The sequence below is a fragment of the Balaenoptera borealis genome (assembly GCF_965194805.1).
Source record: "Balaenoptera borealis genome assembly, chromosome: 6".
Classification (NCBI taxonomy): Eukaryota; Metazoa; Chordata; class Mammalia; order Artiodactyla; family Balaenopteridae; genus Balaenoptera; species Balaenoptera borealis.
Genome location: NC_138863.1, coordinates 78,172,745 through 78,189,289, shown reverse-complemented (window position 1 = coordinate 78,189,289; position 16,545 = coordinate 78,172,745). Strand labels below are relative to the sequence as shown.

General features: G+C 43.9%; 1 protein-coding gene across 4 annotated transcripts in view; it reads left to right on the top strand.

Moving 5' to 3' along the window:
• The window catches only part of FMNL2 (formin like 2), a 310,152-nt gene extending 293,825 nt beyond the window's left edge, over positions 1-16,327 (top strand). Inside the window, exons 19-27 of one of the 4 annotated variants that reach the window (XM_082395722.1) lie at positions 63-131; positions 252-332; positions 1,777-1,906; positions 3,894-4,057; positions 4,983-5,084; positions 7,765-7,863; positions 8,569-8,692; positions 12,244-12,290; positions 14,239-16,327. In XM_082395722.1, coding sequence (XP_082251848.1) covers positions 63-131; positions 252-332; positions 1,777-1,906; positions 3,894-4,057; positions 4,983-5,084; positions 7,765-7,863; positions 8,569-8,692; positions 12,244-12,290; positions 14,239-14,277 — 855 coding nt within the window. In that variant the 3' untranslated portion in view covers positions 14,278-16,327. Of the gene's footprint in view, positions 1-62; positions 132-251; positions 333-1,776; positions 1,907-3,893; positions 4,058-4,982; positions 5,085-7,764; positions 7,864-8,568; positions 8,693-10,599; positions 10,726-12,243; positions 12,338-14,238 lie in introns of all 4 variants that reach the window. The other 3 variants (XM_082395720.1, XM_082395721.1, XM_082395719.1) reach the window with 3 other exon arrangements.
• Positions 16,328-16,545: the final 218 nt, after the last annotated feature.

Genomic DNA, 16,545 nt, shown 5'->3' with positions numbered 1-16,545 from the left:
AGTTTCCCATTTTTAACATGTCTTTTTTTTCCCCCTCCTTCTTTCCCTTGCCTGGAATCTAGCAACTGCATTCAATTATAGCAGCATCTGTCTCTATAAAGTCGTCCCAAAAACTCAAGAAAATTCTGGAGGCAAGTGAAGTTTTCCTCTTATACGTGTATGGAAGAGCTGACTTGTCAGCTGCATTCCTCAGCCTGGGAATGCCTGGGCTGCTGTACCGATGGGCTTCTCTTTTCTCTCTTTCTTTGCAGATCATCTTGGCCCTCGGAAACTATATGAATAGCAGTAAACGAGGAGCAGTTTATGGATTTAAACTTCAGAGTTTAGATCTGGTGAGTGGACTAAAAGAAGTACAAGAGCTATATGAGAGACAAAACAGCTGGCAAAGATTAAGTCCTGGAGCAGAGAGAGTCTGCTCTTGGAAGTGGGGTGGGATGTTTTGATGAAGATTCTCTGCTAGTGGGTACAAATTTTCTGGAACGCCATATGGCAGCAAGCACTTCGAACCTTAAAAATACTCATACCTTTTCACCCGATATTTCCATTTCTAGGAATCTTTCCTCGGGTCTGACTTATGGGTGCTATATTTTATTTATAATTGCAAATAATTAGTAACAGTGTAAAGATTCAACATTTGGGGAAATGATTAGATATGCTGTAATGATAGTTAATACGGTGAACTATTCTTCCACTGTTAGAATATTTGTGAAGAGTTTTCAAAGGAATAGGTAATTTTGTGTTTAGGAAAGAAAGCAGGGTATAAGTTGTCTGTACAGTTTGATTTTTAACTAGGTAAAATATGGAGAAAAAAAAAACCGAATGGAAGAAGATTAAGATATTAACAGAGAGGGTGAATGGAATTAGGAAGGTTTTTTGAGCTGCTTCTTTATACTTTTCTGTGTTTTCTAAAAAAAAATTTTTTTTTTTTTTTTCTGGATGAAGAAGGGTGCTCTGCTTTTCAGAGTCACCTGACTTGGGAACAGGACAAGAGAGAATGCTCCGTGGAGCCCTGTGCCCCGGGCTGCACTGGCGGACGTGGCTTCCACGGGAGCAGGTTGGGCGGTGGTTGGAGCCCCCAGCCCCAGGTGCGGGGGGACATGGTTGTTTGATAGGGACTGTCTAGTTAGTCACAGTTCTGGCCCCCAGAAGGCCCTGGTACGTACGTTAAGCACATCTGCTTTGAGTTGGGGAGTAGGTGGGGCTGAGCAGGATGTGAGGACTATGGCATAGGTGTACCCGTGCACACCTGTGCACACTCGTGGCTCCAGCCTCACTTCCTACTCTGGCCTTCACTTGGGAGAGCACTGAAACTGGAGTCTTGCTGCTTGTAAGCCAGGGAGGTGGTGGAGCAGATGGGGGCGGGGAGTTCACGTGAGGAGAGACGTGTGAACAGCTCTCATGCTTAGAGTCGCCCCTAAAGTTGAGCGTGTCCCCTGGTCAGGAAGTCCTCTTGTCACTTAATAATCCATGGGCTGCAGGAGGGAGGAGATATGGGAACATATGTATATGTATAACTGATTCACTTTGTTATAGAGCAGGAACTAACACACCATTGTAAAGCAGTTATACTCCAATAAAGATGTTAACAAAAAAAAAATTTAAAAAAAAATCCATGGCCTGGTTCACCCGAGACCAAAGCTGACTCTCCTGTGGGAATGTTTTCTCTCCGCTTTGGGGCATCTGTGCTCAGGTATTTATTCTGAGCGGGAGAGCATCATCTGGCAGGTAACTCTCCCATCATCTGTTACTCTAACCCTCATCCCCTTTGGTTTTCAGCTCTTAGATACAAAGTCAACGGACCGAAAGCAAACACTGTTGCACTATATATCCAATGTCGTAAAAGAAAAATATCACCAAGTGTCCCTATTTTATAATGAGCTTCATTACGTGGAGAAAGCTGCCTCAGGTACTTGATTTCAGCTCTTAATGTTACTCTTGGGTATGAATGCCTTGAATCATGGGGGACCCTTCCCTGCTTAAACAACACTCTTCAGAACCCCTGTACAAAGGCGAGGCTAAAACAGAGGCTCTGAGCTGAAACACATAGCCTCTGGTGTTGCGCGTACCTGGGAGCAATAACAAACACGGACATGAAGAGGGCAGTGTTCTCTTTGTAAAGATCCAGGTCTTTGGGCTTCATGTGCCTTCCCTCTTCCATCTGTTGCCCTTTTTATTCTGTTGCTGTCATTTGAAATGAGAGAATCTGAGACTCACCCCCCGCCCCCAACAAACACTTTAATTAGATTTTGTGCTGTCCCACTTGCTCAGGTGTGGCAGTTCTAAACATTTTGTGTTTAGCCTGAGCACAAGTTAAATTATCAGTACTTCTTGGTTGTTACTTTGTTATGACAGTTACACATTTTCTCATTTAAATCATTGGCTACTCTGAGATAGTTGGGCTGTACTGGTACAGATGAAAAAACTGACATTTTTATAGATTAAATGCCTTGCCCAAGGTCACATGGGTAGAAAATGATAGAAACAGAACTTGAACTCAGATAATCTTCTCATATGGTGTGTTGTCCAGTGTACCACGTCCTCTCAAAAGAACATTAGGCTAGAAAAAGGAACAAGATGCAGATTGACCTCAGAGTTGGATACATGCTGTGATTCTCAAATTATGATCTTAAGCAGCCAAAGTGTTTATTGTAAATTTGTATTCCTGAGACCTACCCCAGACTTAGCGAATTGAATCTCTGAGGGCAAGACTTTCTCTGATTTCCTCAGAGTAAATGGCTGCTGCTTCTGTGTTCTTACTCAAGAGCATTCCGTACAAGCCTCTCATACAAGATTTAATAAATTTTATCACAACATTTTGCACGTCCACTGCAACCTGTTCATGTATGGGTATAATCATTTTATTTATCTTTATAATTTCCTTAGGTCCTGGCAAATTGATGGTTGGGAACAAATGAATGAGTGAATTAATGAAGTAGATGATGCCCTGTTAGTGGGATAGACGCTGCTGAAGCCCTAGAGGAGGCTGAGAGGCAGGACCTTATCCCTTCACTTATTTATTTACTCACTCCTTCCTTTATCCAGTGAACCTTTCTGAGTTCCTGCTTTGTACTTGGCACAGCCCTAAGCACTGAGGAGTCAAAGATGAATAGCACAGTGTGGGTCTAGTGAGGGAAAAGCATGCTACATTGTTCCGTAATCCATCCATGTGCAGAGCTGCGTCAGGCAGTGGGGAGCCAGAGGTTGCGCCCAGACCTCCTGCAGGAGGCTGCAGAAGTGAATCCGCTCTGGGAGGGTGGCCACACTGCAGATGGAAAGGTTTGTGCTAATAACCCCTTCTGACGCATGGAAGGGTTGTTTAGCAAAAAGAAGCTGGTCAAAGTTGCTTTGGGTCCTTGTGGACAGTACAACTAAAAATTCAGTAGGTGAAATGCTACCCCCTGCTGGAGAGCCACAGAAATGCAGAAGAGTTCAAAGAGTCAGGTAGAGGATAAGCTCTTGGGCCTGTCAGTTAAGGAACCTCTAACCCTACAGGCCAGCCAATAGGTTATCATCTCCAGTAAGAGAAATGGAATAGTTGGGAACAAGCACAGGATTTGGGATCCGTGGTGGTTATCCAAACTCCGTCTCTGCCACTTCCTAGCTGTGTGACCTAGGGCAGCCCACGTAACCTCTTTGTGTTGCTTTTCCTCGTTGGCAACATGGGCTAATGGTGCAACTGAATTAGTGCATGTAAAGGATTTAATGCAGTGCTTGATGGTGAGCACTTAGCAAATTATTCCTATTAATGGATCTCTGCACTGAAGGCTGGAGACTAGATCTAAGGGCCTTGCATAACCCTAGAAACCCACTGAGAACTTGGCTCATCACCCAGACTCACTGTGGCTTTGACTTTCCCACCTGAAGTCACGGGGACATTGCTTTCTCTACTTCAGTCTCCCTTGAGAATGTTTTACTGGACGTCAAGGAGCTGCAGAGGGGCATGGACTTGACCAAGAGGGAGTACACCATGCATGACCACAACACGCTGCTGAAGGAGTTCATCCTCAACAATGAGGGAAAGCTGAAGAAGCTGCAGGATGATGCCAAGATTGCACAGGTGAGTGTCTGTGCCCCCAACACCCATGAAGAAGAAGGGATTGGATCCGTTAAAGCCACCTGGGGTGCTGGCCCTGGCTTTGGGTGGTGGTGGTGGGGAAATTGTCCTCTGTCTGCTGAGGGTAGATTTCTTACGTAGCTGTTATTAAGGGGGATGGGGATCTTTCTGCATTTTGTACCTGGAGATGCCCCTGTGCTGCTCATTGTCTCTTCTAATTTGAGGTCTTCACCCTTTTCTCTAGAGGCCCTCCCCGCCCCCTCCCCTTCCACTCCTGGGCTCCCTTTATTGTGGGTCCTGTGTTCACTTCAACCAACGTGTGGTAGGCCTGTGCTCAGCACAGCAGTGTCACCCAGTGTGTTGGGTTCCAGGAGGCCTTGACCTTGAAATCTGATACCACACTGGGGGTCAAGTTTACACACCTGAGAAGCAGCCAGAATAGACTGTACGCCAGAAGGGAAGGCAGAGGGTTGTGGGAACTCAGGAAGCAGACGTGGTGGGATGGTTCCCTTGTGAGGCTGGTTTCTCTGTGTCCCGGGAAGGTTCAAGCAGAGACTTGAGTGAGTGAGTGGCTACTGTAAGGAGCGTTGAAGCAGTGAGCTGGGATCTAGAGTCTGAGCAAACTTCTAAGGTCCCTTCTAACCTGGTTGGCTTTAAGGAGTCTTCCCATGGCTTTAGGACGCTCTTGAAAGGAGTAGTTCCTCATTCGTGTGTGTGTGTGTAGAAGTGGCAGGAGGTCCCAGTGTAGCAGTGTTGCATTCTTCTGGTTGCCTTTGAGTGTTGGGAGGAAACACAGGCTGTAGAGAATCGTGGGAGGTGAGGGAGGATGGAGGCCAGAGACCTGTGGGAGATGCTGCAGCTCTTTTCCCAGAGTGCCGAGTTCAAATGCTGGAAAAATGACATTCAAGAGAAATTCGCTTCTTCACAGGACGCCTTCGATGATGTGGTGAAGTATTTTGGAGAAAACCCCAAGACGACACCACCCTCCGTCTTCTTTCCCGTCTTTGTCCGGTTTGTGAAAGCCTATAAGGTAAACAGGAGCCTGGTTTCTTTCAAGCCTTCCCTGGCATTACTTCTCGAGTGGGTGCCCTCCTAGAGCTGTGTCTGGGTCTCGGTGGCTCTGCAGAGACCCGCCCTGTGCCTTCGGGCAGCAGATGTGGGTGGTGAGGACGAGACAGCGGTCTCTGGCCCTGCTCCTGCGGCCCTCAGCCCGTCATGCTCCCTGTCTCTACCTGGCCAGCTGGGGGCTCAGCCCCCAAACAAAAGCTCTTGGCTGACTGTGGGAAAGTGAGATCCAGGACCACTGCTGCCCCGTTGACTGTTGACCCTTGCAGGCAGGTTGAAGGACTGAGAAACCCAGGCCTCCCGTGGAGTTGCTGAGTGGGTAAAGGGTAGAAGGAGTGAGCCCTGGCCTGTGGCAGCGACACTGTCGCTGAGGTCAGGGAGAGCCTGCTTGTGTCGTAGCTCTGCCCAGGCCCGTGGGCCTCTGGACCAACATTTCTCTAGTGTGGACCAAAAGATGGCTCTAGGAAGGACAGTTGCTCCCCGTTTCTTCATCTGGACCCATAATGGCCCTTCCTTTAAATGGGAGGCCCTCTATGACATAATCTGGGACCGTGGTCTTGAAAAAGCATGTGACCCAGAAAGATCTGTGTCAGAAGAATTTGTCCCTTGAGAAAGGAAGACAAGGAGGGCAGGGCATGAGGGGATTTCAGTGCTCTTAGGAGACACTGCGATCTGTATTCTCCAGGCTTGTCTATGTATAAGCTGGGTAATGTTGGTCTAGGAAGGAGGAGTGTGATTGTGGAGCGGGGAGGGATGCGGCAGGGCTGTGGACATTTTTGAGAAACACGTGATTGGAAACAGTGGGTCACTTCACCATCACCTGATGGCATTGGAGAGCCATCCTTGGGCCTTTTACTGAACTCACAAGGTTACAATATTTAGCCATCTTCTCTCAGCATGGCTTAGTGTAGCAGTGATATCACAAGCAGAAAGAAAGTGTCCCCGGCAGCGAGGATGAACACAAATACAGCACCAAGTCCATGTGCGAGCTCCTGGGGGCCGTGAGCAATGAGAAGCACTGGTCACCAGAGCTGCTGGCTGTGGTACTCTGGGGTCCCCTGATGTGCTACCGAGATGGCTCAAGGTGGCTCTTGTTACGAGCTGGGACCATGCTTCTTCACTAAAGAATATTGTAAGGTCTAAATATCTAAGGTCTAAAAAGAAAATATATGCTGTTTTTAAATTGTATAATACAAGCTGGGAAGTGCCCCTGTTTGGTCTCCAAGTCTGGCCCTTCAGCGGGGTCGTGCATAGAGCAGAGGAAAAAGAGAAGCTGGTCTGTGGGGTGTCACAGGTCAGAGCCCATCAGGTGCTCCTTCCACGTTATCATTTCTCCCCGGGGTCCTGTTCGCCGGTTGTGTGAGGCGCTTATCAGGCAGGGACGTGACAGGATGTTCTCCTTGCCCTGACATATTACATAGTGAATAACTGCCCAGCCTGACACTGACCCAGGGACTTGATGGGCAGATGTTAGGGTTTTAGGATGTCATCTGTCATTTCCCTTCCTAAGTTTGAACCAAAATGAAATGAGACAAAAGCAACAGAGATGAAAATGTAAACTTTATTACTGATAAAATCTGGATTGGAGGACAGGCTGTGTCTCTGTGAGCTTACCCTTCGGCCCTGAATTAGATGACTTACCAGTGCACAGCTAGACTATTAGAAGTTGCTTTAAGGAGGCTGGCTTCAAAAGAGGGGATACCCCGCGGGGCTGAGCTGAGGTCGGCCTGTTGGATTTCTTGTCCCTAATTCATCACACTTGTCACTGCCTCCCTTGGAAGTGAGTGAGCTGTGGGGAGAAAGCCCAAGAGTGTCAACTTGGTGAGGGCCCTGAGGAAGCAAGAGGCGAGGGAATGGAGGTTTTCCTCTAACAGTGGGCGAAAGGAGAGGAATCTGAGCCCCTCCTTTCAGAGAAGCTGTAGGGAGGGGGAGAGATTCTGGAAGAAAAACAATCTCACATGAGAATCACTGAGCAGAGCTGCCAAAAGAGGAGGTGCCCGGGGGCTTCCCTGGTGGCACAGTGGTTGGGAATCTACCTGCTAATGCAGGGGACACGGGTTCGGGCCCTGGTCTGGGAGGATCCCACATGCCGCGGAGCAACTAAGCCCGTGAGCCACAACTGCTGAGCCTGCGCGTCTGGAGCCTGTGCTCCGCAACAAGAGAGGCCGCGATGGTGAGAGGCCCGCGCACCGCGATGAAGAGTGGCCCTCACTTGCCGCAGCTAGAGAAAGCCCTAGCACAGAAACGAAGACCCAACATAGCAATCAATCAATCAATCAATAAATCTTTAAAAAAAAAAAAAAAAAAAGAAAGCAGGTGGATTCTTCTAAAAAAAAAAAAAAAAAAAAAAAAAAGAGGAGGTGCCCCGACGTGTATGGTATGGAGGTTAAGAAGCAGGCTGAGTGGGGAGAGAACCATCAGGAAAGGAATTCTCTGGAAGGGGTGAATCTCAACTACTAGGTTATGAAGAGGTGTGATACAGACCGACAGCAAAACCTCGAATCAGGCATATAGTGTAGATCTTCCAAACCTTCCCTTTACTCTACTTCCTGGCTAACCAAGGATTCTCTAAGAATGGCTTTTAAAAATCTTGACTGCTGGCGTTTCCACTGACATCATCTTCTGCCACTTTTGATTTTACCCAGCAAGCAGAAGAGGAAAACGAGCTGAGGAAAAAGCAGGAACAAGCGCTGATGGAGAAACTCCTGGAGCAGGAAGCTCTGCTGGAGCAGCAGGACCCAAAGGTGAGGTGTGCCAGGCTCCTGAGATGGAGCCGTCAAGAGGCCAGGAAGCCAGATTTGCACAGGATGCCTTCCGCTTCCTTCTAGGCCTTGGAAACTTGGCAGATGGACACTTGTTCATTCATTATTTTGTTCAGCAGTCACTGGAATGGGGCTAAGAGCATGTTTGTGTGGCATTTCCAAGTTTATAGAGATCGGGAATTTAAATCTCAGATGGATACACAGAGAGGCCATCCCGGGTAACCTGATGATTGGACGGCTTAGTGTCCCGGGACCAGAAGGCTTCACGGGGTCGCCATTGAGGCTGGCCTTGACAGTGGGAGGGCTTCTCTGGGAATGGGAGGGAGCATTCTATGGAGGGAAACAACATAGGTGAAGACCACGAAGGCTGGCAGGTCGAAGAATTCTTCCTCATGATCCTCTGGACCGAAGGTTAACAAGTCACTGGTTATTACTAGCTGCCTCTTGTTGCCATAGTGTCCAGCCTTCCCATTGCTGCCAGTTTTGTGCGTTCTTTAGTGCAAAAGTTTTTCTTCCCAGAAGCTTTCTGAGTTTTCCTCTGCTGAGCAGAATGTTTGGGATGGTGCTGTTTGTGCTTCGGACTGAGGCTGCTTGTTAGTAACAAAATGCTCAGACACATTTTGGATTTTCTCAAACCTCCAGTGGGTGCTGGTCCCACTAATCTCTGCCATTCTTTTTTCTTCTCAGTCTCCTTCCCACAAATCAAAGAGGCAGCAGCAAGAATTAATTGCGGAATTAAGAAGGCGACAAGTTAAAGATAATAGACACGTATACGAAGGAAAAGACGGTGCCATTGAAGATATTATCACAGGTAAAGGCTATTTTCTCATTGTGGCCCATGGAGATCCCACTGGCCTCACCGTTACTGGGCCATTTACAGATTATGCTACCGCTTTTGTCCAGGGTTTACAAGTTCTTCAGTTGATTTTATTCAGATCCAGAACTACAGAGAAACTCCACGCTAGTATTTGAAGTATATTTATAGTAGCCTGTATACTGCCTGTCAAAGAACCCCAACACTCTCTCTGAAAAAAATCTCTGTTTCTCAGTATCATTGGAACCCTGTAGATTTCACCAGGGCTCCTTTTTCTAATGATGTTCCATTGTCTTAGATTTGTCACCATGCTCCATTTTCTCCCTCATGGCCACTCCTACCCACCTGCCTGATTGATAACTGCTATGGACAGGACCCATACTGTACTAAGCACAGTCAACACATGTTTTTCCAGCATGCTCTTTAAAAGCCTTTTTACGCACTCAAAGTAAGTGAAGATGTTAGGAAATCAGGAGCTGGTGCTTTCATGCGGATAGACCAACAGCCCAGAAGCCCAGGGTTGGGGGATGGTCATTCTCTCAGCTAGGAATGGTGCCTAACCCAGATTGGTTCTTGTCTGATTAAGTTGTAGCCTAATGCTTTCTGCTCGAACCAGTTCTTCCGAGTTTCTGCATTCCCTCTTAAAGATCAGGGCAATAATTTGGGGGCAGTGGCTACAGGTGACTTTCCTTTCATGTTTGTTGCATAAGAATACTGCTTATCAGCTTCCAAGATACTTAAAACTTCTTTTGTAGGAAATGTTACGCAAAAGTATAGAGATTAGTATGATGAATTCCCATGTACCCTTCACCCATGAATAGTTTTCAACTCATGGCCAATCTTGTTACACGTCTGCTTCTACCTACTTCCCACCACCTAACCTCTGGAATTATTTTGAAGCAAATCCAAGACATACAATTTCATCTGGAAATATTTCCATATATGCCTTCAAAACATAAGGACTCTTTAATAAAGCAAACAAGCATACCTACAAGACCATTATCACACACCTCCAAAACTAAGAGTTCCTTAATATCAAATAGCTAGTCATTATTCACATTTCCTCAACTGTCCTAATTTTTAAAAAATATAACTCAGCCTTTTGACTTCTCATTTCTTGTTAATAGCTTAGTCAGCTTTGGAAATAGGGATCCCAAACTGCCCAAATCAGATTTCTTTCATCAGCTCAGACCCAAGGAAATAAAATACGTGAATAAATCCCTAAAAAGGAAGTCAATAAAGAGTTCCTTGCCCAGAGTAAACCAGTGTAAGCAGTGGGATAGATCTCTACATAGGGTGCACAGGTGTTCTGTACATTTGTGCCTGCCCGTATCTGTATTCACCCTGCAGTGGCTTGCAGAGGGCTCCCAGATAAAGCTTCCTTGTTTAGCCTCTCTCCTTGCCTCTCCCACATTGAGGGAGCAGCTCTCCTATGAGCAAGAGCAGGAACAGATCTCCTTGGGCAGCACCGTTTAGCCTCAGGGCCACGGTAAGATTGACTTGTAGGTAGAGAAGCATCCAGCCGTGGCACGTTAAGAACTTAGAGTGCCATTTTCTTCAGTCTGTTCTCCAGCTTAGCGACACCTGGCTGGTGAAATGTACAGTTTCTATTTGTCTGACCTGATATGCCATAGGAGGTAAATGAATATCTGTCTATGGAGCGGATTTTTTTTTCTCCTCCTTGGACTATTTTCCATGTTCTACCCCAGAATGAGTAAAGACTGAGTAGCTCTTCTAGGCTTTATGAGCTCACTTGGGTATATATTGCCTTACACCCTTCCTGCTCACCTCTGCCACCCTTACCCCAGGTATGATTAACAAAGCACTAACCGTATACTAATGCAGTAGATCTTGGCTTCTTACTCTCTTCTGTTTGTCTTATTTGGCTGTCATTTTCGATGCAGTGCTGAAGACTGTGCCCTTTACTGCTCGCACCGCCAAGCGTGGCTCTCGATTTTTCTGCGAACCTGTTCTCACTGAGGAATACCATTACTAAACTATTACTCTTTCTCACCTGATGCTCTTAAAAGGTTGCTACAGATTTTTTGACCCCTAATGACCCTCTGTTTGTGTGTCAGGGCCACCCAGCATCCTAGCATGGAATTGCCATCTCCATCATGTTGTGTTTTATGTGGTCTTCACACTGCATGGTTTTGCATTTCAGTCATAACTGCTTACTCACTAGCACTTTCAATACATCTGTGAATCCACATGGCTGTGATGGTGTGTGCGAGTTGAATTAATGCAATTACTTCTAGAAATTTTCAGAAAACGATGAATAGAGCACTTCTTTGAGAGTCAGGATTGGGACCAACTAGGTTGCTTTTAAGATTTTGGGGCCAATATCTTTGAACACAAAATGACAGTCATTAATAACAGTAGTTACTATACCTAACATTTATTGAGCACTTAGTGTGTTCGAATAGATTTACAGATATTAAACCTGCCTTTTTGTACTCGGCATGCTTTGATAGTAAAATGAGCTGCTATACAAACTCTCAGGAATACAAGGTGCTCTAAAGTTGCAAAATGATTTGCAGAAGGAGCTGTGAACTACACACAGCTGTAAATTGGGTCTCTCTTAACTGTCTTATATAGTCTGTAGCCATCATCCACAGTGTGGTGGAGCTCATGGTACAAGCTAAACTCAGGGAGCTCTTTTGACCTAGAAGCCTGTATAAGCTGATATAGGCAATCTATAGCTTTATACTCACCTCTTTTCCCTCTGAGTGTCATGCCCAAATTTCAGCTATCAACAATTCCATGTTGGAGCAAGGCTGCAAAGCAAGAAACGAGAACAAAGGCTTAGGAGCTCTCACTGTCTTATCTCATTCATGCTTCTTCACTGGTGGCTCTGTTCCATGTCAAACCCTGAGCATTTCTTCTGTGATGAGATCATATCTGGATCTGCTTCTTTGGTCAAGATGGGGGCACCAGAAATAATAACTTTCCCAAGAAGTAACTGCCTGGGCTTAGTTCCTGATGGTTAAATAAGGAACAAACTTCTCTGTAGTGCCCAGTTGATTAGAATAGCGACAAGGGAAGCACACACTCTAACTGGAGTATGTGAAACAGCCATTGTTTGACTCCCATGCTGAGATTGACATGGAACTGGTTACATGTTTATTTTGTGGCGTTAACTCTTCTATGAATTGCACTTGTTATGTATGTTCCTGTGTCTCTGAAGATATCAAAGGATGTGGTGTGTTGTTGCCTGTTCTATAGTGTACTTATCCCACCAGTACTTATTAACAAGGCTAGAAACTGTCATCTGCTTGGCTACTGTTTATTGTCAGTTTTGCTGCTGAACTATTGTTCTGGAGCCAAACTTCAAAGCAGCTTGGATCTGGGTGGTCAGAGAGCTGGGTGGGAAGACATGCTCACCCTTCCCTTGTGTTCTCTAACACCTTTTGTAGTATGGCCTCCTGTTTTCTTCTTCTGTTGGCTAACATGCCCGGGAATGTTATTCACTAAGTTGAATTGCTTTCCATTTTCATCCCATTTTTACTTAACCATCATTTTGTGTTTTTGTTTTTTTTTCTGTTTAGCTTTAAAGAAGAATAATATCACTAAATTTCCAAATGTTCACTCGAGGGTAAGGATTTCTTCTAGCACACCGGTGGTGGAGGATACACAGAGCTGGCAAGCATCACTTTTTACTTAGCTTCCTCCTCTCTCTGTATGCAGATCAATGATTTCAATCTATGGCTGAGGGTAATACTGGTGAGAGTCTGACCAGGGAGAAGTCTTTGTACCTCACATTCCAATGACGTGAGGCTGAGCCTCTCTCCCGGACTTTTTGGTCTGCTTCCATGTTCTCAAGTGTGATGGCTTGGGCACGGGTACTTGCTGATGATTATACTTGCTTTGGGTGCTAGGTTGTCCTTCCTTCTACCCCTTCTTGGCCTTCACGTTATTCAGTTAACCCCATTTTGATCTGAAGAAATTGAGAGTAAGTCCTGGCCAGGGAATGTGATCTGTAGTCTTTGAAGAAGGATTAGGGTTCTTAGAACTAATTGCTCAGAGGGCTCAGGAACCACAGAACTGCAGGTCCCTGCATATCCCTAGCCAGAAATGGAATTCTGACCTCCATTTACCACTCTGGGCAAGGAAGCAAAGGCTCAGGAGGATTAGGGCATGCAAAACTATTCCTGGCTTGAATTTAGGAGTAGGGCAGAGTCACAGATTCCAACGAGTCAGGAGCTGGTGGGGACTGTGCCTAACTGAGCACTCACTCAGCTCTGGCTTGTTTTTGCCATGTTAGAATTTGGGCCCAGTATCGCAAGATCCTCCAGTTTTCCAAGAGAAGCCAGAAACCTTGGCTTTTATGTTAATTACCAATTTAAATAGCAGGAAACCGTATTTAAAAATTTAAGTCGGGGGCCAAACATTCTGTGGACCAGGTATGGCCCATCCATTTTCAATCTGAGTAGGTGAAGGGATTAAAAAGATTAAATCTGTTTTAATTCTGTTATTTGTGTTTCCCTTTCTAAAGGTAAGACTGTTTCTAAACAGAGATCAACAATACTAAGTTAATGAAAGGGAAATACAAACTAATTAAACAAAACAAGGGGAAGAAGTATGAAGCCTGCTTTATTTTTCTTTTCACCATGTCCTGACTCCATTAAATGGAGGCTACCTGCTGGCTAGGCTACCTACCTTATTCATCAAGAAAGCATGCTTTCACACTAAGAGTGCTTACATATACTAAAATTCATCCTGTTCATCTCACTTCATCCCTCTAGAACAATGCCTGCTTGAACTGATGTGCAGTGGTTGATTCATTCATTCAACAAGGCATTTTGTTGTTGTCGTCAGTTAGGCATCCTGCTGTTCATTGGCAGTACAAATTGGAGAATCCGGAGGGCCCATACCACCTTGCCCCTCTAATGAAAAACAAAAAATCTTGGGTGGCAGCAAAGAATGTTCAGGAATGGAGTGTTATTTTGATTTAGTGATTACTTTTATTCAGTGGTTGAGTATTATGTTTCTAATTCGCAAAATAAAAATCTGACTTCAGCTAATTTTAATGGAATAAAAATAATGGAAGCTGTGTCTGCAAACTATGCATAAGTTCCTTCCTTGATAAAAATTTCAGATAAGACAGGACAGGGCAGTCTGCTTTATTAGTTTATTTTTGTTTGTTTGTTTTATTAGTTTTGCAGTTTAAAATTTATTGCAGTTGTTGTTGGTATTCAGGTTTCCGGAAAGAAAAATAACTACTAAGCAATAGCCATTTCCAATGGAAGAAACATTTCAAAATAAGACTTCAGCTAGACTCTCTGGCCAGTGACAGAAGCAGTCTCTCATATAGTTTTCTAAAAGAGCCCAGAATCACACCAGTATTACATGCTGTTTTGTTTGACTGTAAATATTGCGGGCAAAGTACATGTTTTTGGCTCAGATTCTCAATGAGTTTGAAGGGCCCATTAGCTGACTCTTCTACACAAGCTGCTTTGATGGGCTGCCAGCTGGCCTTTGTCTTGCTTAGAAACATGATATTAAAGGTTGCACTTCTCTTATTGGTGCTCTCCTCTTCACAGATCTTAGAAACCAACCATACAGACGAGCCGATGCGGTGAGGAGAAGTGTCAGGCGGCGCTTTGATGATCAGAACTTGCGTTCTGTTAATGGTGCCGAAATAACCATGTGAACCTGAGACCTGCCTGTATGAATAGAGGGTGTGTGTGAATGAAACTGACCATGTGAACTTTATGTGCTATCATTTAACTGCAGCCTTGAACACAGATGAAAATATTCTAAGGGCTCAGATTTAGCAAACACATAGGAATTTAAAAATAATGGGCTCTCCTTTCAACCTTTGTTAACAAGTGCCTAAAAGTGGAAGTACCTGCTCAGATTAATCAAAGCAATAGGATTTGATTTGATTAGGTATCTTTTTACACCAGTGTGTTATTCAATTTTTAACCAAAATGTAAATTTCATATTACATTCATTACCTGCCATTGTGATTGTCCCATGATGGCCCACCCTGGTTTCCTGATAAGTTGTAAATAACATGGATGCATCTGCTGTGGGCTTCCTTCGCTGAGATGTCTTTTAAGGAGTTAATTTTGTGTTTCAGCCATACCCATCAACTTGGTATTTTTAAGGGCTTACAACGTGGAAGAAGGAAAAAGTCACACGATAAACTCCTTCTGTCCATAACCAAGCCCCAGCAAAGTACAAACATGATGTAATTGCAGTGGCACAGAATCAGTCAACTCTTGTTTCACATTCTGCTTCTGTGCTGGGGTGCGATGCCCTATGAGAGACATTCATTGGTATGAATGCGACGATATGATGGCACACAGATGTTGTATAAGACTTTATTTGCAGTACTGTGTTCTTCAGCTAGAGGCAGCTTTTAAAAAATAATGCAAATGTTTATTAATTAGCACTAAAATTAACATCTCAGTAATCAGTATTAGGATTTCTGAGGACCATTTTGGGTCAATCCTGAGAATAGAAATCATTGCCTTGCTAGCCAGGGAGAGGTTCACTAGCTCTATCAACAAGCATTCAAGATTACTTCTGCTAGCATAGTGTTAGAATCCTGGCCTTATTATCCTGACAATCGCAGGGTATTTTCCCCCCCACCCCCCCCTTCTTTTTGTAGACTGGAGAAGATATATTTGGCATCATATATCAAAGCTAAAAATGCTTGCATTTCCAAGATTACTTTATGGGAAATTGCAATTAAATTTCTGAAATACATCAGGATTAAGTTTAAGTGATATGAAATGGGACTAAATGGCCAACAAAGCCACTGCTATTTTTCCTTCCTCTCTGGCAGGGCACTTGATCCATTCCAAAGTCAAAAACTGGACTGAAGCTAATTTGTACTTTTCATAATATACATTCTGCTTCTGGCTTACCTTTTGGTACATGACATCAATATATTAATTGTAAAGTTTATTGTATAGTATTTAACCACTGAATTTCTTATTTTGTTGTGCTTATGTGAACTCTGGTGAAGGTCCCATTTCCCTTGGATAATGTGTAGTTATATATCTCTTTTTAAATGTACAGATATTTTGCTATAAGATTGGTGCAGTTTTTTATGGTTTTTACACTTCTCTTTAATTCCCACCTAAGCCTCTGGGTAATATTGTAAATATTGTTTAAAAATGCATCAGCCTATGCTATACAATCTGAATGTTATTTTAACTTATAGGTTTTTTTTTTTTTTAATATATATTTAACTACAAGGACAGTTTAGGGATCAGTTACTACATTTTCACTTTAGCATATTTACAGAAAGGTTACTTTAAACTGCCACCTGCTAGCACATTTTCATAATGTGTACGTTAAAAAAGAACATGCCAAGATTTTGTCTGACTCAACGTTCATTTTGATGAAAAAAGCAATTTGACCGTAAGATATAACACAAATTAGGTGGTCCTTCACCACAAAGCAGCTATTTTCCAGAGTTCAATACTGATGAGCATATGTTAAAATAATTGCCTATTTATTAATCTACAAATAGACAATAATGTTGGCATGCTCTTTTCTGTTTGTCTGTTAATGGGCCTGCTTCTTAGCAATATTAGAAATGTTTTATAAAAGCAGTTCATGTTACTTTTCTGGTCTTTTCATGGCATATGAGCAAATAAACTATTTACACTACTATCCTGTAATATGCTGCAGTCTTTCAATGTTATATTTTAGGGGGTCTTATGTACACTCTTATCTTCTAGAAACAAACAGGTATGTCTTGCTGCTTGAATTCATAATCTAAATATACTTGGTAAATTTTAAGAAAACCCCTCCCTCTACAAACTCTGGATCACTTGCTGTATGGAACGTAGGAACCAAATAGATTTTATTGATAGTATTGAGTATTTTAG